Source organism: Primulina tabacum, chromosome 17, assembly GCF_025594145.1.
Source record: "Primulina tabacum isolate GXHZ01 chromosome 17, ASM2559414v2, whole genome shotgun sequence".
Classification (NCBI taxonomy): Eukaryota; Viridiplantae; Streptophyta; class Magnoliopsida; order Lamiales; family Gesneriaceae; genus Primulina; species Primulina tabacum.
In genome coordinates, this window is record NC_134566.1 from 24546710 (window position 1) to 24572364 (window position 25655).

Consider the following 25655-nt stretch of genomic DNA (forward strand, 5'->3'; position numbering starts at 1 on the left):
TCGTGAATGATGTACCAAAGCGAAAATTTAACTTGAAAGCAGGTCAAAGTTAGTCTTAAAAGAAAAAATAAATAATGATACACCTTCAAAAGATGATGGCAAAATTAACTTCCGTGTCCAAACACTCCGTAAATAAGCAGCTGAAACTCCAGGAACTTCCGTTAGGTATCACATCTTCCTCAAGAGAAGAAACAGCTTTCTGTTGCTAAATTGATGCATCTTCAGCAGATCACCTCTCAACATCAACTGGAGTCCTCCAAATGAAATATATACCACTCTGTCAAAAACGAACATCAGACGACAAATCATTGCAGTTCTGAGAATACGAATCAGGTATAAACTTTCTTTGAAGAAATGTGCAGATGCCCTACACTTCAGTATTGCAGCCTTTGGCTTCTGAAACCTTGTACAGCACCCCGTGCATCACAAACTCAAATTCATCGGCAATAGATTTTTGCTTTCCCTGTGATTGGAGAATATTAAGCAAAATATTTAAGACTTGATAAGCTAAACAATGTGAGTATGCATAATAGAAAAGCTTCACTCCAAAATCGATCGTGTTTCCTAATGGTTATTGAGCACGTCCGTTTATTGTATCCAATAACAAAGGAAATTTGAAATCAGATGAAAAAAAAAAAGGTGTAACACTATTATCCCACGCTGATTCAAGTGAGAGTTCGAGACAGTTTAGCATCGATTTTTCTACAGCATAGGTTAATAAATTATACAAAGCAATCAGGGTTGGCATAATAATTGTCGATGGAGCCAATTGTGCCAGGAAAAATTGTTGTATGGATGGAAGCCACTAATTTAATCCGTATGAACTATCTCGAAAATCATGCCACATATATATTGAATCTACACGATGTCTCGTATCATAAGAGAAGTAAATGTAATACTCTTGTGTTCATATTGGTTGGTGGGATGAACGATGACACTAAATATAAAATTGAGATAGCTAATTAGATCAATCATTTTCAGCAAGCGAAAATAGATGCGAAATGCTACTAGCAAAGCCTATTGTGAACAATTAGTCTGCAAGCACTATGGATCTGTGGCGAAATTGTAGGAGATAGCCAAAGAATCTGTGTTGCTACATCCATCTCGGTCGTAATAATTAACAACAAACGGTAAGAACTCTATGATAACACCTTCCACTATCAGGGTTCTATAAGAGGTATCAATCTAAAAAAGGTATAGCAGTACATGCGCACGCAGAAAAAGTAATCATCTACTAATGCGGGGTTCTACAAGATAAACTAAATAACCATTGCAAACTCAGAAAACTTTAAACCATCAAGTCTTACCCAACTACCACCACGGAAGTAAATGAAAAATGCTGGCAGCAAAGATGAAATCGTAAAGAATCTTTTTTTTTAAGAACTAATTCAACTGTATATTTCCTAATAGGCACACGGTCTAACCATTTCTCTTTTTGTTCCATTATTTATCTACAAACCAAACTAATCATACAAGGCCAACTGCAGACTAACTCTAAACAGAAATAGAACTAACAACAGAAGAAAGGATAACAAAAGAAGTGAAATCATGATTTGGCCAAGTGCAATCATTTAGCCAATAGAGTAAGGCCACTGCATTCCCGAATAACCGGTGGGTCTCGAATAACACATCCTATCCAAAAGAAAAATTTCCCAGTCACAATCTCTGAGCAAATTAACCTCAAGAAAACAATCAACTTCCATTATTATGAAATGAACCTAATCCAGTAACTCATGTAGGGACGATAAAGAGTAGAACCTGAGGAAAGTAGCCAGACACATCTGAACCATCCAAATGTAGAGAGTTAGATATCACCATTCTATATTTCTCGCCAGGGAGCATGGAATAGAGTGACGTGTGCACATCTAGTTCCAAATAAAACTCCCCGTTTTCGCTCTTTGCCACAATCCGATAAACTGCAGCATCATTCAAGACTCACATGTTGAAAACTCAAGAAACAAACATCAAGTCTGAGGCTTTAACTTTTATACTGTACAGAAACTAAATCCCTCCAAAGAAACAAGAGAAAAGGGGAAGAAACTATGCCTGATTTCTTGAGCGTAAACGAGATTTCTTTACACGAACTACATTTGAGGGAACATCAAGATCATAATTTTTTTCGTTTACCTCTCTTGTTTCGTTTGTCTTCGATACTGAGAACTTCGACAGTCTCATCAAAGTGAATTTCAGCCATAATCTTCCAAAATTGTCACCTGCAGAGCCACGAATAGACAAAAATATGGTTAGAAAATGGGCTTCTTGTTTTAAAATTCCTAATTCCAAATATGGACAAGTCTCTTGTCGTATAAATGAATTTTTATATAAGTCAATATTATCGATATTAACAATAAAAAATAATATTTTTAATATAAAAAATAATATTTTTTTATGGATGACCAAATAAGAGATATGTCTCACAAAATCCGACCCGTGAGATCGTCTCACACAAGTTTTTGCCTCAAAAAATGAACGTGTGTTTAGTCATGTGATCACACAAAAAATTTTCTCCAGGGCCAAATATTAATGTTTACTTAAATATTAAAAATATGGTATTGATATATGATATTCGGATACCAATTATTTTAATCTGATACAAAAATAAGATTTTAGTATAAAATTAGAATAATTATATTAATATAAACAATTGTTACACTTATTTGGATACTCAAATATCATATATTAGTATCATATTTGAAAGAGTTATACTAAAATATCATATATTAGTATCACATTTTCAATATTTTGTATAGATTTTCATCTGAGAAAATATGTCATTAATCTAATATTTGTTAGACATGTTTGGGCACTCAAAAATTATATATTAGTATCAGAGCTGAAACATTTGATATTCAAATATAATATATTAGTAGCATATTTTCAATATTTTGTATCGATTTTCATTCGAAAAAAACGGATAATTAATATCAATATCAGTTATATATGTTTGGGTACACAAAAATCATATATTAGTAACAGATCTGAAACTTTTAGTATTCAAATATCATATAATAATACAATATTTTAATATTTTGTACCAATTTCATGCAGACATATTTTTTTTAGATCGTGAGTGTAAATATATAATTTTTCTGACCCAGACTGACGACAAATAAAAGTGTGATGACAATTTATTGATAATTTATCGTTAGAAAATGGGTAAATTGGTTTTAAATCCTCAAACCCAAACTTATCTTTATCCTAACTCCCTACACCCCAAAAACTTTGCCCAAACTCCCTAAATAGTTTAAAATTGACAAAAACACTATTGGGATCAGTTTATTGAATGGGAAGTGTTTAGAAGGGAGGGTTGAATAAACACTTGGAGATTATGAAATCTTTTTGTAGAAAAGTATCAGTTTGGTGACAAACTGAAACAAGAATCTTGTCAGTCAATGTCGATCAGTTTAACTGATAACAGTTGCAGAAAATAAACTAATTGACAGATAGAATAAGTAACTAAAATGATAACACACAGAGAGTTATGGATGTTCGGAGAATTAAATACTCATACGTCATACGTCACCCCGTCTATCACAAGGATAGGATATGCACTAAAAGACTTTGATCGATACAAAAATTGTACAGACCCACTTCAGCTTGGACTAAACACTACGACTGATCTTAGCACAACTGATCTAGTTAAAGATCGAATGTAATACAAAATAGCTTGTGCTAGTTAGCTCGAAAGGTAGCCTCAACTGCTACAAATGAATCTTATAAGTGTGAGCTATTTAAACTTTGAATAAATCTCAGTAGAGTAACAGCAAGCTTTTTGATAATGGTTCGTGTATATCTTGACTGCTCTTCTCTCCTATTTATAGGATTCTCTTTCAACGGTAACATTAAATAATATTTGAATCTTATATCTGTTGATTGCCACGTCACTATTCTTCTGACATTCGTACATTCTAGACTCTGATATGCGGCGTTCCACTACGAGTTGCAGTCTGCTTTTGTACTACTGTCAGTTGAGCGGTTGAATGTCCTTTTCAACAACTGATAACGTGTACAGCTGAATGATCAGCTGATAAGCAATAGCTGATAAGCTCACAACTGAATGAATCAACTGATCAGTTTCCAACTGATCAGTCAGTTGTAGATTCAGTTCAGCTGGTATCAGTTGCCTTTAATAATCTGCGCTACTCTTCAGTTAGGCAAAATGTCAGTACCAGTTAGTCCAATAAATATATAGTTTGTCAAACAACCGAAATTATGTTTCCAACAATTTTCCCATTTTTGGTGTTTGACAAAACTTGTAAAGTATGAACTGATCAACTGAACTAAATAAAGGTTCTTCAAATTTATTGTAGATAAAATAATTTTTTAGTGTACAGATTCGTACAAAAAAAATCCCTTGTCTTCTTCTGATCTACTAGTCTTTCATAACTCTATCTGCTTCCCCCTTTTTGTCAATCACCTCAACTCTTCGAGATAAGATGCGAACATCAGCTGCAATATCTTTGACTGCATTCAGCACAACTTCTTGCAGTAATTCAATCTTTTTGGTGACAGTACTTTGCAGAGAATCAAAATGTTTGCCGACTAATTGCTGAGTTTGGAAATGAGATTCAGTCGACAGTCTGTCTTTCTTGATTTCGTTCATCTGAGTATAGAGAGAATTGACATGCTGAGTGAGCTGATTTAGTCTGCTTGATGTAGATTCATGATTAGAATTTAGCTTTAATGAATGTGCAAGCTGAGTCGATTGAATTGCAGAGATTGCATTCATCATGTTGTTGAGATTTTGCTGTATAGTTTGAATTTCTTCAAACAAAGCTTCTGTATCAGAAATACGAGGAGACATTAATTTTGAAGATTCTGGACTGTGCACTCTTTCTTGTTGAGTAAACACGACCATGGTGTCTTCAGTTGGTTCAGTTGTGTGCTCCGGTATTGCTGAAATGGTTTCAGTTGTTTGCTCTTGTTGAAGCTGGGGAGGAGAAGAGACAATAGGAAGATCCAAGGTAGAAGATGGTTCTTCAGTCTGAAGAGCAACTGGTTCTTGAGTTGGTTGAATTATTGAGTTTCCAATTGTTTGAGAAACTGGTTGTTCAGTCGGCACGTCTTCAACTGAGTGTAGTTGAGCCTCTGTAGTTGGTTCAAAAACTATATGTTCAGTCACTGGCTCAACAGTTTCTTCAAAAGTAGCCATCTCGGCTGGTTCCTTAGTGACTTCAGCTGGAACAACTGACTCTTTAACAAGAACAGTTTCTACTGATGCCTCAATAAAAATAAGTGGATTGGCTGGTTTATCAGGCAACACAACATCCTCAACTGATTTGAATGTGTCTAGCTGAATGTCAGATGTAACTGACTTGATGACCTCATCCAGATTGGCCAATGACAATTCAGCTTCAGAATATAGATTTGAATCATCAGTAGGATGTGCTGTTATTGATGAATTTTGAGCAACTGAAGTTGCAGGGACAACTGCCTGTTGAGAAAGAAGAGCAGCAATGTCCTCAGAAGGCTCTTCAGCTGGCTGTTTAGCTGGATCTTCAGTTGAGAAATCTTTAGAAGCCGCTGGAATGATCGTCTCTTGATCCATTTCCCACTGTTTGATTTCTCTTTGTAATCCAATAAGATCTGTTTCCAGTTGGGCATACACTGCTTTATCATTGAATGCAGTTGGACTGGTAGGATTAAATTTTTGCCGCAACTCAGTAACTATCTTTTGTAGCTTCTTTTCTCTCATAAGATCAAAGAAGTATTTCTTCCTTTCCAGTATTTGAGCAACGGTTGATGCCTTAACTGCTTTCATAACCACATTTTCTAAGTGAATGAACCTTCGCAGTTTAGACTTTTTCTGAAGGTCTTTGGCAAAAACATGAGTCTGAATTTGACCCATTCATCAAAGATCTTGAGTCTTTCTTCTGAAATGCATTGACCTCTTGCCAAATGAGATCAATGTGAGTTTGAATGGCATTTGTTGGTCTGGCCTCTTCATGCATTTTACCTTTGCCCTTTGGATCAGTCAGGATATGAGGAATGCTCAATCCTGAGGTAGTTGCATCAATGCCCTCTCTGAGCACCACCTTTTTTGGTCTGGCAAACAGTAGAGGAGTGTAGCTAGAGATAGTGATCAGTGGAGCTTTAACTCCAACAAGCTTCTTCTTGTCACCAGATGCAGTGACTTTCTTCTTTGGTAGAATGACGGAAAGAGGCAACTGATCCTCAGTTGCGGTTTCAGCTGGAACTGCTTTCAGAGGAATAGCCTTGATAGGCTGTTGAGCTTCCGATTCCATCAACTTATCAATTGGCATGGTTCCAACTGTTGCAGCAGGATTGGTCTTCAAAGTCCTTGGCTTTTTGATAACTTTGGGAGACGGAGTCTTCTCGGAATCAGTTTCACTGACAATCAACTTGCGTTTGATTGTCTTCTTCTGGACAGTCTTCTTCTTTTGGACTGATTTGGGAGCTTCTTGAGTCCCAATCTCCTTTTTGATTTTCAGAAATTGTTCAGGGGACATTTCCAACTTTTGCTTCGATGGCTGAACATTTTTGGCGTTGAAGATTTTTAGTTTGGATGATCTCTCTGAATCATCAGCCACTAGCCCCTTGACCTTCATCAAATAGCTTAACTGCACAGCAAAATCCTTGGACTGCTTGGTCGACTGAAACATATTCCTCAAAGTGTTGAAGATGATGTTCTTCCAGTTCACCTTCCGACCAGCCATAATAACAGTCATGGCTTGAAACTTTTCCAAAGTCAGTGCCGCAAATGATCCACCCTTTGCCAAGAGCCCCTTTGCTACTATATCTGCCAGCAGTTGTATTTCTGGCTTCAGTTTTTTTTTTGGATCGGAAACCTTGATTTTCCGACCATCAGCTGAGAGTAGAGTTTGCATTTCCTCAATATCAGATGATTTAACTTCAGTGAGATAAGCTAGCCCATCAGTATGTAGCTGAAAAAGATTGCAAAAGAATTCTTCCTCAATGACCAACAACTGACCATTCACAGTAGTCTTATGTTTCCGTTCTGATCGACGAACCCATTTACATAGATATCCTGAATCTCTTTAAGATAGATTTCTTGGGAAGATAAACCCAAGAATGATTTTAATCCAGTTGCTTCCAGTTTCAGAAAAAAACTTTCTTGACTCCTTCGTCTTTCACAGTAAAGATATAGTCAAAATCAATAGCCATCGCGTTCATTATGTGAGCAGGAACCTGGTTGGCCATTTGAATAATCTTGAGATTATGCGAATGAGTATTCTGAGAGAAAAAATTTGCTCTAAATGTTTGAATGTGCGCGTAAGAAGAGAAAATGAAATGAAGCGGGGTAAATTACTTATGTACGTGACTGTTCAAATCATTGGACACGTGTTAGTCCAGGAAAATTTGGATAAAAAACGTGTGTATGTGTGGTAAAAACATGTGTAGAAAATACATGGATTATGTGGGTCAACGTAACAAAATACTATTGATTGAAAGACATCAATTAATGCTTCGATAACCAGTCACATTATTAGATTTGGAATACAAAACGATTAATTAGTTAACTTATATGAGAAGATTAGCTACATTATCAGCTGATCGATCAGTTGTGAGACTGAATTATGTCAGATGACAATTCACTAACTACTGTCTTCTCAGTTAACCTCTTAAAATCGATATTCCCCCTAAATAAATGCATATATAAATTTGAAAAACTGAACAACTGATAGAGTGACGTAAGCTTCAGAAGATGAAACGGCGAGGATTATGATTACGTCCTTTCAGTTGCTTTGAACCTGGGTTATAAATAAGAGTAACACAGTTAGTTTTAACATATTAGCACGAATATTTCAAGAGATATAATGGCAGGTTCAAGTAGTTCGAGAGTTCCAGATATGGCCGATGAATTCATGGATGCAGCTTTGGAAGAAAGAAAGACTGCTATGGAAGATACAATCTTTCACAAGATTCTCCGTTTCTGGCAAAAACTACAAGAGCTTCAGTCCCTTCTGCAGGGAGGAGCAGTTGTCACCCCCAAACAGGTGACAAAAATGAAGAAATATCGGCGGCGCCTGCGCGTTGCTGATGATGTGGACATCTTCTCGGATGAAGGTGTCTACCTACTGATGCTTATTAAAGAGAAGAGGACTCTGAAACACATTGCTATTTCAGAGGGCTTCCTGAAGACTTCCACAGGGGACATCACTCGTTGGTTGATCTTGTGGAGGTCTATTGTTAAAAATGAAATCATCAATGTACGCTCCATTTATAAAAAATGAAATGTTTATCTATTTTATCGTTGTTTCTTTACTTTCTGCAAACAAACTAATATTAGTTGATAAATATATAACAAATTGAATACGGCAAAAGATAAGAGACTAACTGACATCAGTTGATAAACTTAAACTGATAAATGACGAATTGATTAAACATTAGTTGACAATACATCAATAAAACTGATTAAGATAAATCAATTAAACCAAGTATATTGCGAAAGTGAGAAAACTTAGTCTCTGGCAATGGTTTGGTGAAAATGTTTGCTGCTTGTTGTTCAGTTGACACATACTCCAGTCTGATAGCTTTCTTTAGAGCATGATCTCTGATGAAGTGATGCCTGATATCAATATTCTTGGTCCTTGAGCGAAGAACTGGATTGTATGTGATCGCAATTGCACTTGTATTGTCGCAAAATATAGGAGATTCTTGGACGTCAACTCCATAATCTTTCAGTTGTTGCTGAATCCAGAGCAGTTGGGCACAGCAGCTTCCAGCAGCAAGATATTCTGCTTCAGTTGTGGAGGTATCTATGGATGTTTGCTTCTTGCTAAACCATGAGATCAGTCGGTCTCCTAGAAACTGACAAGATCCACAACTAAATTGAAAGTAGAGTCTTTAGCGTACCATAATCCCACATTTTGAGTGCCTTTTAAATATTTTAAAATTCTTTTGGCAACTGAAAAATGCGATTGTTTAGGATTTGCTTGAAATCTAGCACACATGCAAGCAACAAACACTATATCAGAACGACTAGCAGTTAGGTACAATAATGAACCTATTAAACCTCTGTAGAGTGTCGTCTCAACTGATATTCTCCCTTGATCATTGTCCAGTTTGACTGATGAACTCAGGGGTGTGCTTGCAGCTGAGCATGTTTCCATGCCAAATTTCTTCAGCAACTCTTTCGTGTATTTAGTCTGACTGATGAAAATACCAGTCTCCAGTTGTTTCACTTGCAAACCGAGAAAGAAAGTCAGTTCACCCATCATACTCATCTCGAATTTGTCCTGCATTAACTTGGCAAATTTCTCACATAATTTGGGGTTAGTTGACCCAAAGATAATATCATCAACATATATTTGCACAAGTAAAATGTGATCATTCTTAGTAAATTTGAACAAAGTTTTATGAACTGATCCAAAAGTAAAATCATGATCAATTAAGAATTTTGACAGTGTCTCATACCAAGCTCTTGGAGCCTGTTTAAGACCATATAAGACTTTGTTCAAATGATAGACATGATCAGGGAAAGAGTGATTGATAAAACCTGGAAGTTGTTCAACATAGACTTCTTCCTGCAATTTACCATTCAGAAATGCACTTTTGACATCCATTTGATAGACTTTAAAGTTCTTGTAGGATGCATATGCCAGGAACATTCTGATAGATTCCAGTCTTGCAACTGGTGCATATATTTCATCGTAGTCAATTCCTTCTTCCTGCCTATATCCTTTTGCTACAAGTCTAGCTTTGTTGCGTGCAACTGAACCATCTTTGTTCAGTTTATTTCTGAATATCCATTTTGTACCTATAATGGTTTTTGAATCTGGTCTTGAAACTAGATTCCAGACATTGTTATGGGTAAAATGATTGAGCTCTTCTTGCATAGCATTTATCCAGTTAGGATCAGCAAGAGCTTCATCAGTTTTCTTTGGTTCTAGTTGTGATACGAAAGCTGAATGAATGAACAAATTTTGCATTTGATTTCTTGTTCTTACCGGGTCAGATGGTTTACCTATCACCAATTCTGGAGGATGTGACTTCTTCCATCTGAGCTCAGTATTTGTTTCTTCCATATTAGTAACTGCTTCTATTGGCATCTGAACGTTTTCAATTTCAGTTGAAGCTTGTATCAGTTGGTAACTGAATGTTATCTGTTTGCTTCACCAACTGATTATCATGAGCAGGTTCCTGTCCAACTGATTGATCTAATATTTCTGGTTCATGTGTTTGAAGGATGTTTCGATTGATGTGATTTCCTTCATCTTCATCATCTTCCAAACTGATTTCTGTAAGTCGATCAACTAGCTCAACTGTATCAGTTGGCTTATCAGTTAACAATTTTTCATCAAAATTAACATGGATGGATTCTTCAACATTTAAAGAATTTTTATTAAAGACTCTATATGCTTTGCTAACTGAAGAATATCCAAGAAATATTCTCTCTGCAGATTTAGCATCAAAAACTTTTAAATGGTTTTTACCGTTATCAAGAATAAAATATCTACAGCCGAATATCATGAAATAAGAGACCACACTTTTTCTTCTATGCCAGATCTCATAAGGTGCTTTCATATGATTCTTATTAATCATAGATCTGTTCTGAGTAGAACATGCAATGTTTACTGCCTCTGCCCAAAATCTTTGAGATATACCAGAATCAGCAAGCATTGTTCTAGCAGCTTCTTTAAGGGTCCGATTTCTCCTCTCAGCTACACCATTTTGCTGAGGAGTTCTAGCGGCTGAGAGCTCATGCTTGATCCTTGTATTTTCCAAAAAATTTGAAAGATTTTGATTGATGAATTCAGTCCCTCTGTCAGACCTGATTCTATCAATTCCAACTGATTTTTCATTTAGAAGTGTTTTGAAAAGCTTAATCAGTTGTGCAGCCGTTTGATCTTTGGATTTGAGAAATATAACCCAAGTAAATCTTGAAAAATCATCAACAACCACCAGAGTGTATTTCATTCCCCATAAACTCGTGACTGGTATTGGACCAAAAAGATCCATGTGTAACAGTTCTAAGCATCGGGAAGAAGATTTACAACCTCTGTTTTTAAATGAAGATCTTACTTGTTTACCAAACTGACATGCTGAACAGAGTTTGTCTTTGGAAAAATCCATTTTGGGCAAACCAATTACAAGATCATGATTACTCAGATATGCAATAGATTTAAAATTCAGGCGGTTCAGTCTCTTATGCCACAACCAGTTTTTAGAAGATTTGGAAGCACTGAAACAAACTGGTGCATTTGATTGTTCAGTCCAACTTACTTTGTAAGTGTTTCCACAACGATTGCCAGTTAGAATGACCTCATCAGTTGAGTCTCTAACTAAACAAATGTGTTTTTCAAACTGAACTGAGAAGTTGTTGTCGCATAACTGACTGATACTTATCAAGTTATACTTCAAATTTCAACTAGCAAAACATATTTAATTGTAAAGTTACCATGGATAAGCTTACCCTTACCCACAGTTTTACCTTTGGAGTTTTCTCCAAAACTGATGTTTGGTCCAGTATAGCTGATTAGTTGAGATAGCAGATTTGCATCTCATGTCATATGTCGCGAACAACCACTATCTAGGTACCAAGTTGATTCTTTGTTTGTACCTGTTACCTGTAATCACATACAGTGTATAATTTTGGTACCCATATTCATTTGGGTCCTAAACTGATTAGTCCTTTAGGAACCCAGACTTGAATCAGTCTCACTGATTTCCCAGTTGCTGTGTTCCAAATGGTTTTTCTCGAATTTTTGGCACTGTGTGTGTGATTTGAGGATGAAGCAATATGCTTTGTTTCCTTCTTCCACTGATTGCTATTTTTATATCTTTTCTGAACTGGCTTACAGTTGTAGTAATTGTGATAGCCATTCCTTGAGTACTGATTTTTATGTCTGAACACTTTAGGTGACCAGTTTCTTATATCAGTTGTACTCTCAAGGCTATAACCAATTCCATGCCATTTGACCTTGTTCTTACTCTCAGTCAATTGAACAGCCGGTTTACTTGGTTCTAAAAATTCATTTACCATAGTTGACTTTACAAAGGTAATATACTTTCATTTGTTCTTATTCAACTTTGGCTGAGTATCATTTGCAGAGTTTTCAACATGATCGTAAAACCTAAACCAGTTTTGTCAGCAATTGATTTTTGAGCATTCTGCATTTCAGTTAACTTAACTGATGACTTGTTCCAAACTTGAATCAGTTCATTATTTTTGGAAATTTCAGTTTTTAACTGACATATCAAGGTTTGGTTCTCACTTAGTTCGGCTTTTTGCTGTGCAATTTTCCTCTTTAGACTTAACAGTTCAACTGATTTATCAGTTTTTGTTTTGTTGTCATGGAGATCATTTTGCTCAGTTTTATCCTTCTGAAATGATTTAGCAATTTTGTGATACTCATCTACCATGTCATGCAGAGTGGTAATGAGTTCCTCTCGTGTAAAATCAGTAGAACTGAAATAAAATATCTGTTCACTTGCTGACTCCAGTTCTTCATTGTCAGCCATCAAGCATTTGGCTTCCTCTTCCTCTTGACTTGAACTTCTTGGGATTTCTGGTTCTGACTCATCACTGTCAGTTTCAGCCCACTTGGATTTGCTTTCTTCAGCCAGAAGCACTTCATGCTTCTTTTTGGATGATTTCTTGTCATCTCTGGTCCTTCTTCTGTGCTCATAAGGCTTCTTTGCCTTCTCAGTTGATCCTCGACTGTTCTTCTTTGGCTTAGGACAGTCTGCTATAAAATGACCAGATTTGCCACAGTTGTAGCAAGTATAGGACTCATCTTTGGGTTGACTTTTCTGATACTGCTTTTGGAAACTCCCTTGATTCTTCCTCATAAACTTTCCAAATTTCTTAACAAACAATGACATGGCATCACTGCTTAGTTGATCAGCAGTTTTGTCAGCTGCACCAGTTGGTTCCAGTCTGACTGCAGTTAAAGTTGTTGTGATAGTTGGTATTGAAGGTTCACCCTCTCTGGTTCTTAGTTCAAACTCGTAGGCCTTTAAATCAGCAAACAGGTCATGGAGTTCGATCTTGCTAAGATCCTTTGATTCTCTCATAGCCATGGTCTTTACATCCCATTCTTTGGGAAGACCTCTAATCACCTTTAATGCCACTTCTTTGTTCGAATACACTTTTCCAAGTGCATTCAGTTCATTTATAATACCACTGATTCTTTCATCATATTCAAGCATGGATTCTCCAGCTTTCATTTTGATGTTGTCATATTTTTGAACAGCTACAGAAAGCTTGTTCTATTTTGTTTGTTCATTTTCTTCACACAGCTGGATCAGCTTCTCCCAGATTTCTTTGGCTGTTTTGCACATCCTGATTTTGCTGAATGTGACTTTATCCAGCGTCTTGTAAATAATGTCCTTAGCCACATTATCTAGGTTGGCTTTTCTTTTATCCTCAGTTGTCCATTCTTCTCTGGGCTTTTCTATTCGTTGAGGTGCCCCATCAGAGATGGCAACTGCTGTATTAGTTTTTAGAATCTTCATGGGACCATCAGTAATGACGTACCACATGTCGTCATCTTGTGCAGCTAAATGAGCCTGCATTCTTATTTTCCAATCATCAAAGTCTTCTCTTGAAAACATGGGTACTTCGTTGAATGAGGACTTACTGATCAATTTCGAATAAGAATATCCTCAGACTAGATTAACACTGCTCTGATAACACTTGTTGGGATCGGTTTATTGAATGGGAAATATTTAGAAGGGGGGGTTGAATAAACACTTGAAGATTATGAAATCTTTTTGTAGAAAAGTATCAGTTTGGTGACAAACTGAAACAAGAATCTTGTCGGTCAATGTCGATCAGTTTAACTGATAACAGTTGCGGAAAATAAACTAATTGACAGATAGAATAAGTAACTAAAATGATAACACACAGAGAGTTATGGATGTTCGGAGAATTAAATAGTCCTACGTCACCCCTTCTATCACAAGGATAGGATATACACTAAAAGACTTTGATCGATACAAAAATTGTACAGTCCCACTTCAGCTTGGACTAAACACTACGACTGATATTAGCACAACTGATCTAGTTAAAGATCGAATGTAATACAAAATAGCATGTGCTAGTTAGCTCGAAAGGTAGCCTGAATTGCTACAAATGAATCTTATAAGTGTGAGCTATTTAAACTTTGAATAAATCTCAGCAGAGTAACAGCAAGCTTTTTGATAATGGTTCGTGTATATCTTGACTGCTCTTCTCTCCTATTTATAGGCTTCTCTTTCAAAACGGCAACATTAAATAATATTTGAATCTTATATCCGTTGATTGCCACGTCACTATTCTTCTGACATTCGTACACTGTAGACTCTGATATGCGGCGTTCCACTACGAGTTGCAGTATGCTTTTGTACTACTGTCAGTTGAGCGGTTGAATGTCCTTTTCAACAACTGATAACGTGTACAGCTGAATGATCAGCTGATAAGCAATAGCTGGTAAGCTCACAACTGAATGAATCAACTGATCAGTTTTCAACTGATCAGTCAGTTGTAGATTCAGTTCAGCTGGTATCAGTTGCCTTTAATAATCTACGCTACTCTTCAGTTAGGCAAACTGTCAGTATCACTTAGTCCAATAAATATATAGTTTGTCAAAAAGCCGAAATTATGTTTCCAACAAACACTCTTACATATTTTCATGATCGATTTTCCTGGGATAAATGGTATCAGAGCCTAGGAAAAATTTATTTCAAACACAAAATTTATTATTATTAAGCAACTAAATGTTTGAGGAGGAGAATTTCGAAAAAAATTATGAATCCAAATTCAGGTTCAAGAAAAATAATTTACAAGAACTATTCCACTATTTTTTGGAATATATACAAGAGCATCTAACCTTGGTTAGATATCAGGAGCATAAAACGGTACAAAATTATGGCAACATGCTATACTTTGTACCTCAACGAGTTGAAAAAATCCTTGAAAACCAAGAAGAAATTCTTGGAATATTAAAGGATATTCAAACAAAAATTCAAAAACTAGAACAACAACCAAGTTCTAGTAAAAGAACTTCAGGAAAAAGATTACGCCCCGAAAATTTAAAGGTCCACGCGAACCACATGCATTTGAATTATTAAATTCTCCTGTATTTTAAATAAATATTTTAATTGCATTAATTAATTATGTTGTGCATTTTGACATGTTTAAAATATATTTTTCTACATGGTTGCATTAAAATGTATTTTTAAAGAATATTCGAGTTGCGATCGAAGGAACGGAGACCGAGGGCTGAAAAATAGAAAATGATTTTTATTAAATAATTATTTTTAATTATTTAAAAATATGGGGTTTTGAGGTGATTTTATACGCCGGGACGTAAATTTTATCGGTGTTGGTTTTTCAACAAAAATACGAACGTTTTGACAATCCGGCTAATAAATTCACAAACTTATTTAAACAAAACTATTTTAATATTTTAATTAAATTCTAATTAAGCATTAATGGGCCTAATTTGTATGCTTAATGGGCCTAAGCTTAATTAAAGAATTATTAACTATTAAATATGTTAATCACCCCTATAACCCCACAAACACCCACGCCTCCCTCACCCCAACAAATTCAAGGAATCCTTTGCACCTTAAACTCACGGCACACACATCATATTCTTCAAGGAGGATCAAAATTTTGCAAGGAAAAATCAAGCCATCGTCTTCGTGTCGTCGTTCTTCAATCATCAACGTATAATCGTGCGTTAATAACGCAAAGGCACGCCATATTCTCCTTTTACTCATCTTTCACACCATATTATGTTTTTGATACATGAATGCATGAAAAACATGATACAACTTTTATATTTTCGTTTTTATGGTTATACATGCACAAAACAAGAGTTTTTCTTTTTTAAAACTCTTCATAATGATGCACAAAGGAGCTGTCATGGTAGGGGTACTTGAAGGGATGTTTTTCCACATGTTTAAGGGTCCCTAGGTGTATGTTTAAAGGCTGAAAAAAATAGAGAAAGAATAAAAACGAAAATAGACTCCTTAAGGGAAAGGACTCTTCGACTAGGAGTCTTTGAGGGTCACAGCTGCTAGATTCGGTTAGGGAGGGTCCACTAGACTTAATTGGGCTGCATAGGAGGGATGGGTAGAGGCTGGACAAGGTGGTTAAGGGCTAGAGGCGAAGCTAGCCTAGGTTCGAATCATATTAGGACTAGGACTCTTGTGCAGAAAAATTCAGTAGATTTCTAGGCATATTCAAGGGACTTAATGGGCTGGAATTTGGTCGGATATGGGTTAGTTAGGTGTTATTAAGCTTTGGTTCAAGTTCGGTAAAGTTTGGTTAAGTTTCGAGTCCATACGAGTCAAAACTTGGAAGTACGTCTAAGTTTAAAAACGAATAGGAAAACACCTAGATTTAAGCTTAATAAAATTATGAAAAATTATATTTAAGTTTAATAATTATTAGAAGTCTAAGTTTTTAATTTGGGAATTTTATATTAAGGTTTGGTTTAATTCGAGATTAAAACGCATTAATACGTCACATTTAAAGATTAAATTAAAAGTCATCGATTTATGTCAAATAAAAATATGAGAAAATTAATTTAGGCTTAAATAATTATTTGGGACATGTTAGAGTCAATGAATTCAAGAAATATCAAAAACTAGAAATTATACGTTCAGGGGTAAAACGGTCTTTTTACACCTAGAAATTAGTAAACGTCATGGCAGTGTCCTGAATGCTGTTTTATGTGATAATATGATTATTTTCAATTGTTATGTATGTTTATGAATTTTATATGTGTAAATATGATTTTGAAATGTTCATGAATTATTAAAGATTAAATTGGACATGTAAAAGATATGTTGCATGCTTGGTTTCAAAATAAAATGATATTATATGCATGTTTTTATTAAGTGATGATAACATGTTGAAGGACGTGAAGGGATTGTGACTACTACATGTTGGAAATATCGTGAGGGTTATGGTCCTAGCGGGAGCCCGACGATCGTGTTTCCTTGGATACGGATACGAATACGAATACGTGATACGAATACGAATATGTTAATAGTAGGCCAAGGCCCAGTTGACCGGTGAGAGTGTTGCTGGTGTCCCCGCCGCCCAGTACTGTGGTTTTTTAGATGGATCCATCGCCCAATACATTTAAGAATACGAGTCACAATCACGATCTGAATTCAACATACACGAACATGAATATGAATATGTTAATATGAATATGAGGATATGAATATGGATATGTTTATGTTTATATGAAAATGTTTATGCATAAGATTATGAAATGTTTTTATTTAAAAGTTTTACGCATCATGAAAATGTTTACGAAAATATTTATGTTTATGCATCTTCATGAAAGTGATATCTTAAGTATAAGTATTTTTCACTGTTATATGTTAACTGTATTACGTATTACTCGTTATCAAGAATATGACGTGTTGAGTCTTTAGACTCACTAGGTGTGATTGATGCAGGTTATATTGATTATGAATATGACAATGGAGGTCTTGATGGTTGATCTGACTGGACTGAAGGAGCACATAACCCGAGGACCGACGCTAGTTTTCTGCACTAGTTTTGGATTTATGATTTTAAGTTATGTTAAAAGATTTTACGACTTTTTATTTATGTTGCGAGAGGTTTTTGAGAGATTATAGTATGGGCTGTATTTCTCAAATATATAGTTGGTTGTTTTATTTTTAAAATGATTTTCGAAAATATTTTATGGTTCGACCGATGCTAAGTGAGGTTAAAAAAAAAATTTCCTAGTACTTTTTAAGAAAACAAATAAGCAGACGTTTCAGAACCTTTGTTACATCAACAAGGAAATGCCAAAGTGGTGTCAAAACCTTTGACTGAAGAAGAAAAGATGATCAATCTAATTAAATCTGTCTCAGAAAAAAATTTAATCTGATGACAACTTTAGAAAGGATTGGTCTAGAGGATCTACAAGAGCTTGCAGAATCTTTTGCAAATCTCAAAGTTGTAGATCTCAAGATGAACACAGCAGGAGGTGAACCACCTTCTATAACCTGGTCATCATCTTCTCAGGAGCCACCAAGGGAAAGTGTAGGATCTCAGGATATAAATATGAGAGAATCTCAACCCGATTTCCATACTGGTGAAGCATAACACCCAGCGGGAACAAGGACAAGGAAATGTCAAATTCCCTTGCACCTAAATACCCTATGGGAAATCTGTTCTAGAACCTATACAACCTTACGGGGTTAAGCTTAATCTTGATATATTAGATTTCAAAAACAGAGAAGATCTCATAGATGATTGGACATCTGCTATGAGAATCGCTGCAGGAATACTTGATCTCAACAAAGAATGATTCATTAAACTTCTAGAAATGAGTCTTATGAGATTGGTTAAGATTGCTTGGGATATGACTTCATTAGAAACTAAAGAGTCAATCCTAGCTGGAGAATCTCTCAGTGAGATCGCTGGAAAAATGGCTACCCTATTTAAAGCACAATTTATAGGGGTAGACTATTTTAACAGTCAAGATACAGAGAAGATGAAGAAATATACTCAAGCTTTGTATAGTCTTGAATTACATGATATATGTTTAGTGGATATGTACATTATGTTATTCACTAAATATATATGGAATTCAGGAGTCGAAGAAGATATAGCTATGCAGCTTTTCTTCGCTAAAATGCCAAGTCCCTGAAGAGAAATGCTTATAAGAGAATACGTACCTGGAAACCCAGATACGTTGGCATGAAGAGCCTCTTTTCTCAAAGGAAAATTGGCAGACTGGTGTACATATGACAGCATTACAAAAGAATTACAAACGCCTAAGTGGTAACAAAAGAACTCCTTCGTGTTGTAAAGATAGTGATCTTCCAACAATTATTGGAAGCAAACCACAGAAGCATAAGAGGAAAAGTTTAAGGACTCATCCTTAAGCTCGAAGTGGAAGAAGTTCTTGGAAACCAAGAACTGTTTGTTCTAGACAGAAAACCAGATCTTATAAATCTGGGCAAAGAAGTGGACCATCAAGAAGTAGAATATCATCTCAAGCATCGAGTACATCTCGAAGCACAGGAAGAACACCTACGAAGAAAACTTTCAGAAGAGCTCATACTCGAGCTAATGAAAGTTTCAAGGAAGTATTAAACGCTTCGATCCAACCCCGGATATCGAAAAAAGTAGTTTATTACCAAGATCTTATTCAGGTATACCGATTCGAGGATATTGCCTCATATGAAAGTATAAATGAAGAAGAAGAAGTCTTGAGTCAGGGAGAATATGATGGAACTAAATTGGAATCTGACTGAAGATGAAGTGTTTCGACACGAGAAACATGAAGATTTGTCTGGTTTCTTTAGCCAGACAACGATATCCCATAACAAGATCCAAAGGATCATGATAGAAAATCCTAGTCTTCAGAGATATCAAGGATTCTCTGCAGGACAGGTAGAAAATTTCTTAGGAAATCTTGGCGTAAGAAACAGAAAGTATCATCTAATCTATGAAGTTTCCAGAAAGGAAATGACAATTCCTATGGAACTTACAGGAAATAGAATGGAGATGCAGTTAATTCTTCCGAAGAAATTAAGGAGGAATTACAAAACTCAATATAGAAGTAGCAAGGACTATGTTCTGGATTCATATTGGAGCAATCCAGATTATGATAAAAGCTACTTTCAAAGAAGGAATAGATTCACCCATTGATATTGCTATATGCGATAAAAGAATGGGGAACCTTCAAGATTCAGTACTGAGAACTATCTCAGGAAATCTTTGCGCATGAAAGATTGTAGGAGTAATCTATCAAAGAATAGCCTACAACCTGGCAGATCGAGATTTTAGCCGAGCTTTGACATTACATCAGAATTTCAAAGAAAAAAGGCTGATGAAAGAAGGTAATAGATCATATTCTATTACTTACCAGATTTCATATAATCTATCTAATACACATCATTCATAGTTGTTTATTAGAAATGAGTTCATTGAAATACTTGAGATATTTGGAAAAGTTGCCCAGGCAATTTATCCAGAAAGAGTTGAGTTTCCGCTAATACAGGAAACATATATCCAAATACAAGACAAATCGATTCTACAAAGGAATCAAAGTCTTAGATTGAAATCAAGAAGACTATCTTTCCAAGGGAGATAGAATTACAAGTTACAGGTGGGGAAAATTGCATGTCTCAGAAACCCAACATGAGCTAAAAAGTTTTTCTACAATAGGAAAGCTTAGATGCCCAGAAGGGTGGAAGGAATTATAAATAATATTTGATATTACGAAACAAAGGAATCAATGTCCTTGTAATACCATATACTATTTGGAACAACCTATGATAGGAACTTACCAAGGAATGATCAATATCGGAGAATTGGAAGTTTATATCAAAGGAATTCCAGGGAAAGAATCAGATCGACTGATTCTTGGACTAGAGTTTCTCGAGGAATACAAACCTTGGAAACGTCTAGAATATGGAATGAAGTTTATGGCAGATGATAGAATGTGGAAAATCCAATGACCACAAGCCCAGTCTCCATATACATTTCAGTAAGGGATGTTATATGAACAATATAAGGCAGAATATTTTGCTGCTTATATTGATTCAGGAGCTGCAATCTGTACAGCAAAACGAGGAGTTTTACCAAATAATTTGGAAGAATAATTACCAAAGATTGCTGGAAGAGATTTTTCCAGGAGAATCTTAATCTTATGTAAGGGGATTAAGATGACTGAAATCATGATCGGAGGTGCGGGACAAACACCTTGGTATAAGGTAAAGACATCACCGATTTATTTTCATAATATAGGAGCTGACATATTATTAGGAAATAATTTCCTACAAATGTTTAAATCATATACTCAAGAAAATGATACTAGAAGATTAGTGTTCACAACACCATGTGATCATAAAATCATAGTCCAGCGATTAAGAGATGCATTTTTACAGAAAATTGCCTATTCAATTTCGCAGCAAGCGTGGTGATGAAGGAAAACTTCTGAACCCAAAAATGAAGGATTCCAGACAGTTTGGAGAAACAATGCTCCAATTAAGAGCAGATAAAGAACTCCAACCTAGACGATATAGAATGCCTTAAGATAACTTTTGTAACGTACCGTACTTTTTACTACTTGAAATTTGCGGAAAAATTAAACTTTTCTTAAAAGAGTAATCAAACTTCAATTTCGATAATGTCAACCGTACGTCCCAAAAGTAGTTGCAACAAAAGATCTAAAAATAAAGTTTGACAAAAGTATTTGTTTGAAATCTCATAACCAGTAGCGTGAAATCAGAGTATTTGACATTTCATAAAAACTTAAAACATGGGCGGTCCTCGGGCCTAGCCTCTTGCTCAGTCCAAGCCAGCTCCTCGGTCCCCACCCCTAGTCTCCTCGAAATCATCCTCACCTGCATCAATCAAGTCTAGTGAGTCTAAAGACTCAACACGTATAAACTGGAAGTAACGAGTAATACATAATAAAACCACATGCAACTTTAAAATAGAGCGTACATACATGAACTTGAACTTGCGCTTAAACTTGAACTTACATACGTACATACATAGACGTGCCATAAACATAAACTTTTCTTAAACGTGCTTGCATACTTGAACATACATAACTTCATCATTTTTGCGTAGAGGCATGTTTCAAAGCAAGTGACCCATAACATAAATATCCTGATCAGACTAAACCATAGTACTGGGCTGACAGAGACGAATCCACTGCCACATACATGAGATCCCCGTTCATGCTTTAACGGGTGGATTGGTCCCCGTTCATGCTTTACCGCTTTCCAATCCTGATCTTAACCCGTTCATGCTTTAACGAGGTGGAGAGGTCCTCGGCCACGTTCACCGACTTCCAAACACATTCATAATTTGGTCACAAGACATTTAGCATACCTCAAAAAAAACATGAAAATATTTTCCTTTGCACGTCGAACATACTTACTTGGCGTTGAGGGATTCGTTGGATCTCGCTTGGGGCCGCTGCTGCACAAACTAACATGAATTTAAATACTTAACTTGCATGTCTTAGACCTAGGTAGTCGTGCTCACCACCGAAGTAATTAAATAGCTTATGACATTCTAGATCACTCGAGACTTGACCTCTTTTAATCATCGTTCTAACCATTATCATGTACCCCAACACAAACCTGATGTGAAGTCTAATTTTTTTTCCCAAAATGTGAAGTACACGGACCCCGTGCCCGGGTCCGTGTATAGGTCCGTGTATGTTCGCAAAAGAGATGCTCGAAAAGAAGTAAGGACACGGGCCCCGTGCTAGGGTCCGTCTAGGGGTCCGTGTAGGCTCTCAAATTTGACACTTCCAAGGAAACAAAGGCACGGACCCCGTGTCAGGGTATGTGGAAGGGTCTGTCTAGGCTCGGTTTAATAACACTAAGAAGGAAACAAGGGCACGGATCCCGTGTCAGGGTCCGTCGAAGGGCCGTGTACCTACGGTAATTGTAAACCCACGAAAATTCAATACAGGTGGTGCTTAATATTCATAACTCGATTGAACGGACTTTGAACCGACACCTCAAGACCCATCCTAAGATGCTACTACCTTGTTACAACCCGTACAGATACTCCGAATCAACGACATCCAACCTACGACTCGATGCAACTCAAAAACACGGGACTTGTCCCCAAATCGCTTCTTACGACTTCTAATGAATTCAAGTGCCTATCGACACTAACCGGCATACCAAATACCAATCCAACATCATACTAAACATACCTAAATGCAGCAACGATCATCCATTGATTCCCAACAAAGCCTGCAACAATAAAACTTCAAGAACACATCAATAACATAAATTTTCAGAAAAAGCATTTTGAGCAGTCCCACAAAAATGACCATAACTCTCTCAATTTTTATCCAAATATTTTGAATTTTATATCAAATCAAAGATATCAAAAAGTTCTACAATTTTGTTGTTGAAAGTTTTCTCAAAATCACGACCAAAAATCACGGTTTTTGAAAAGATAGTAAAAACGTGATTTGTGATCCAAAAACCGTTTCAAAATTGATCCAAACATCATTGCTCAAACTTCTACACATCACACATGTATTTTTACGCATAAATAACAACACAACGCATAATATGACGAGATCGATGCATAAACGAAAGAATATACGTGCTTTTTGATGTTAAAGTTTACCGAACCGACGATACCGAAGCGGAGATGGCGCGAGGACGATCTGGGACGATTGTGGCGCTAAAATCCGTGAAGAAAACAAATGAAAATCGGCTGGAAGATGGAGAGGGAAGGGGCGGCTGCAAGGGCTCCTAGAACCCTAAGTTTTCCTCTCTCAAAATAATAAAAATCTGAATAATGAAGTGTGTGTGTGTGTGTTTTTAGCCGTTATTTAGTGTGTGTAAAAGTGTGTGTGCATGTGATTAGTGTTAATTAGGAGAAAAGTTTGCTTAATTAATAATTAACAAACTAATTTAAAATACTAACTCTCCCCTAATTAATAAAATCTCTAAATTTAAAATAACTTTGCACAAGTGTCATAGTTTTTAAAAGTTTATAAATCATGAAATAGCTAAAACTAAATAAATTATTTAAAATGCTCCATTCCTAACTTAAAATAAAATACCACGTTTTAAAATTACCAAAAATCGTCACCGGTCTCTTTTCCTCGATCCCGCCTCGAATAATCGCCTTCAACATGAAACTCGAGAAATATATTAACGTGCGTCACATAAACATGAATAATATAGAATAATGCAATTTGAATAAATAATGCATCACTAAAATCATTTTAAATTTAAATAAATGATTTAAAAATTAAATAAATGGATGGATTTTACGTGTACTGAAATTGAGCCCTTCAACTTTACACAAGAATGAAGTAGAGTTTGAATCTAAGGTATCTTTGGAAGATGTCAAGAAAAGGATCAAAGAAAATTATAATGAAGATCCATTGGCATGGTGGAACAGAAATCAAATCAAAGCTTGCCTTAAAATTAAGGAAGGCAAAGAGTATGAATTTGTCCGTTGCAAGCCTATCCCAATGAACATAATTTATCAAAGAGATATGCAGATTATAATCAAGGAACATTTGGACCTTGGTTTGATCAAAGAAGGAATTTCACTATATAGCAGTCCAGGTTTTATGGTAAGAAATCATGGTGAAATAAAAAAGAACAAACCCAGACTAGTTATTAATTATCAAGAGATTAATAAGATTCTGGAGTTTGATGGGTATTTTATACTTAGTAGAGAACATCTAATTAGTTGCATACGCAATGCCAAGATATTATCTAAGTTTGATTGTAAGTCTAGTTTTTATCAGATTTGAATGGAAGAAGAAAGCAAGAAATTCACAGCTTTCTCCACGCCCTAAGGACATTATATTTGGGAGGTATTACCAATGGGATTGGCTAAATCACCTCAAATATTTCAAAGGAAAATGAATAATCTTTTTAAAGATTATTTCAAATTTATGTTTGTCTATATTGATGATGTGTTGATTGCATCCAAAAATATGGAAGAACATATTAAGCATTTAGAGATTTTCTCTGATGTTTGTAAAAAAGAAGGACTTGTTCTATTAGAAAAAAAGCAATCATTGCCACAGGAAAGATTGAATTCCTCGGAATAGAAATCGATGAGTTTGGAATAATTTTGCAAGATCATATAGTAGAAAAGTTGCAAAAATTTCCAAACGAGTTAAAAGAGAAGAAACAACTTCAGTTTAGGAAAGTTTTCGAAAATATTATCCGAGTTCCCAAAAAGTTCCTTTTTTTTGTCAAAAATCGATTACCGGTTTAAAATACGACTCAACGAGTAAAAACAACTCAAAAAGCACCATTTTCAAAAACAACATATTAAATATGCCATATATTAAATAATTAAAAATAATAATTTAATAAAAATATTTTTCCTTTACGGTTCCCTGTCTCCGTTCCTCGATCGCGTCTCTAATACCCCTTAAAACATAGTTTTATGTATTCTAATTGAAAACCATATTTTTAACGTGTAAACATGCCTATCAAATTTAATTAATGCAATTAAAATAATTTAATTTGTCATTTTTTATTTTGTCTAGATTTGCATGCAATTGGATTACATTATCGCATTTTTTGAACCTTACGATATAGATATAGGCCGAAGCCTATTGTTTAAAAAAATTCTAGAATATTTTAAATAAAAATGAGTAAGGGACGTTTCAGTTGGTATCAGAGCAATGTTTTCGTAAATGGTTGTGCCACCGTCAGTTCCTTTAAGCTCAGTCGTTAAGCCTCAAGTTTGTAAGTATAAACGCTTTAAATTATTTTAATTGTGGCACCTACATGTTTACGTGGTTTGTATGTTTAAGTTACATTTTTAAATGCTTAGTGAAGTTAATTGATATTTATTCTTAAGCTTACTTGATAATTATTTTTATAAGTTAAAACGATTAGATTTAATTGCATGTTGGTTACATTAAAATTTGGAATATGTTCAGATAAAACGCCTCCTAGACGCGCACTTAGTACCGATAAACAGAATGATACTCATGAGGATCGTCAAGAGCATCTTAGGTCACCTCCTAATGTGGATGCTACTGCTCGGGTGTGGAAGGTAATGGCACGATTCTTTGAGCAGCAGGCTCCGAGGCCACATCATGATGTGTATGATTAGTTTAGGAGGCTTGGCCGAAGGAGTTTTCAGGTACCAACGACCCATTTGTTGTTGATGGTTTGATCAAGTCCCTTGAGGTGCATTTCTGCTATCTAAATATGGGGGATCCTGATCAAGT

The 25655-nt window shown here is 35.6% G+C and overlaps 1 protein-coding gene across 1 annotated transcript; it reads right to left on the reverse strand.

The window, feature by feature from the left end:
* Nucleotides 1-24: 24 nt before the first annotated feature.
* Nucleotides 25-2297, reverse strand: LOC142531819 (DNA-directed RNA polymerases II, IV and V subunit 8B-like). The gene is made up of 4 exons (XM_075638091.1): nt 2128-2297; nt 1759-1916; nt 372-463; nt 25-277 (listed from the first exon to the last, which is right to left on the reverse strand). Exons 1-4 carry the CDS (start codon nt 2192-2194, stop codon nt 169-171), a joined length of 426 nt encoding a protein of 141 aa, XP_075494206.1. The 5' UTR covers nt 2195-2297; the 3' UTR covers nt 25-168.
* Between the last annotated feature and the right edge of the window lie 23358 nt (nt 2298-25655).

Coding starts and splice junctions, on each gene's coding strand:
- LOC142531819 (XM_075638091.1), bottom strand. CDS start 2,194: ATGGCTGAAATTCACTTTGATGAGACTGTCGAAGTTCTCAGTATCGAA. Junction 464..1,758: donor TGTCTGGCTACTTTCCTCAG/GTTCTACTCTTT, acceptor CTCCAATCACAG/GGAAAGCAAAAATCTATTGC. Junction 278..371: donor AAAGGCTGCAATACTGAAGT/GTAGGGCATCTG, acceptor CGTTTTTGACAG/AGTGGTATATATTTCATTTG.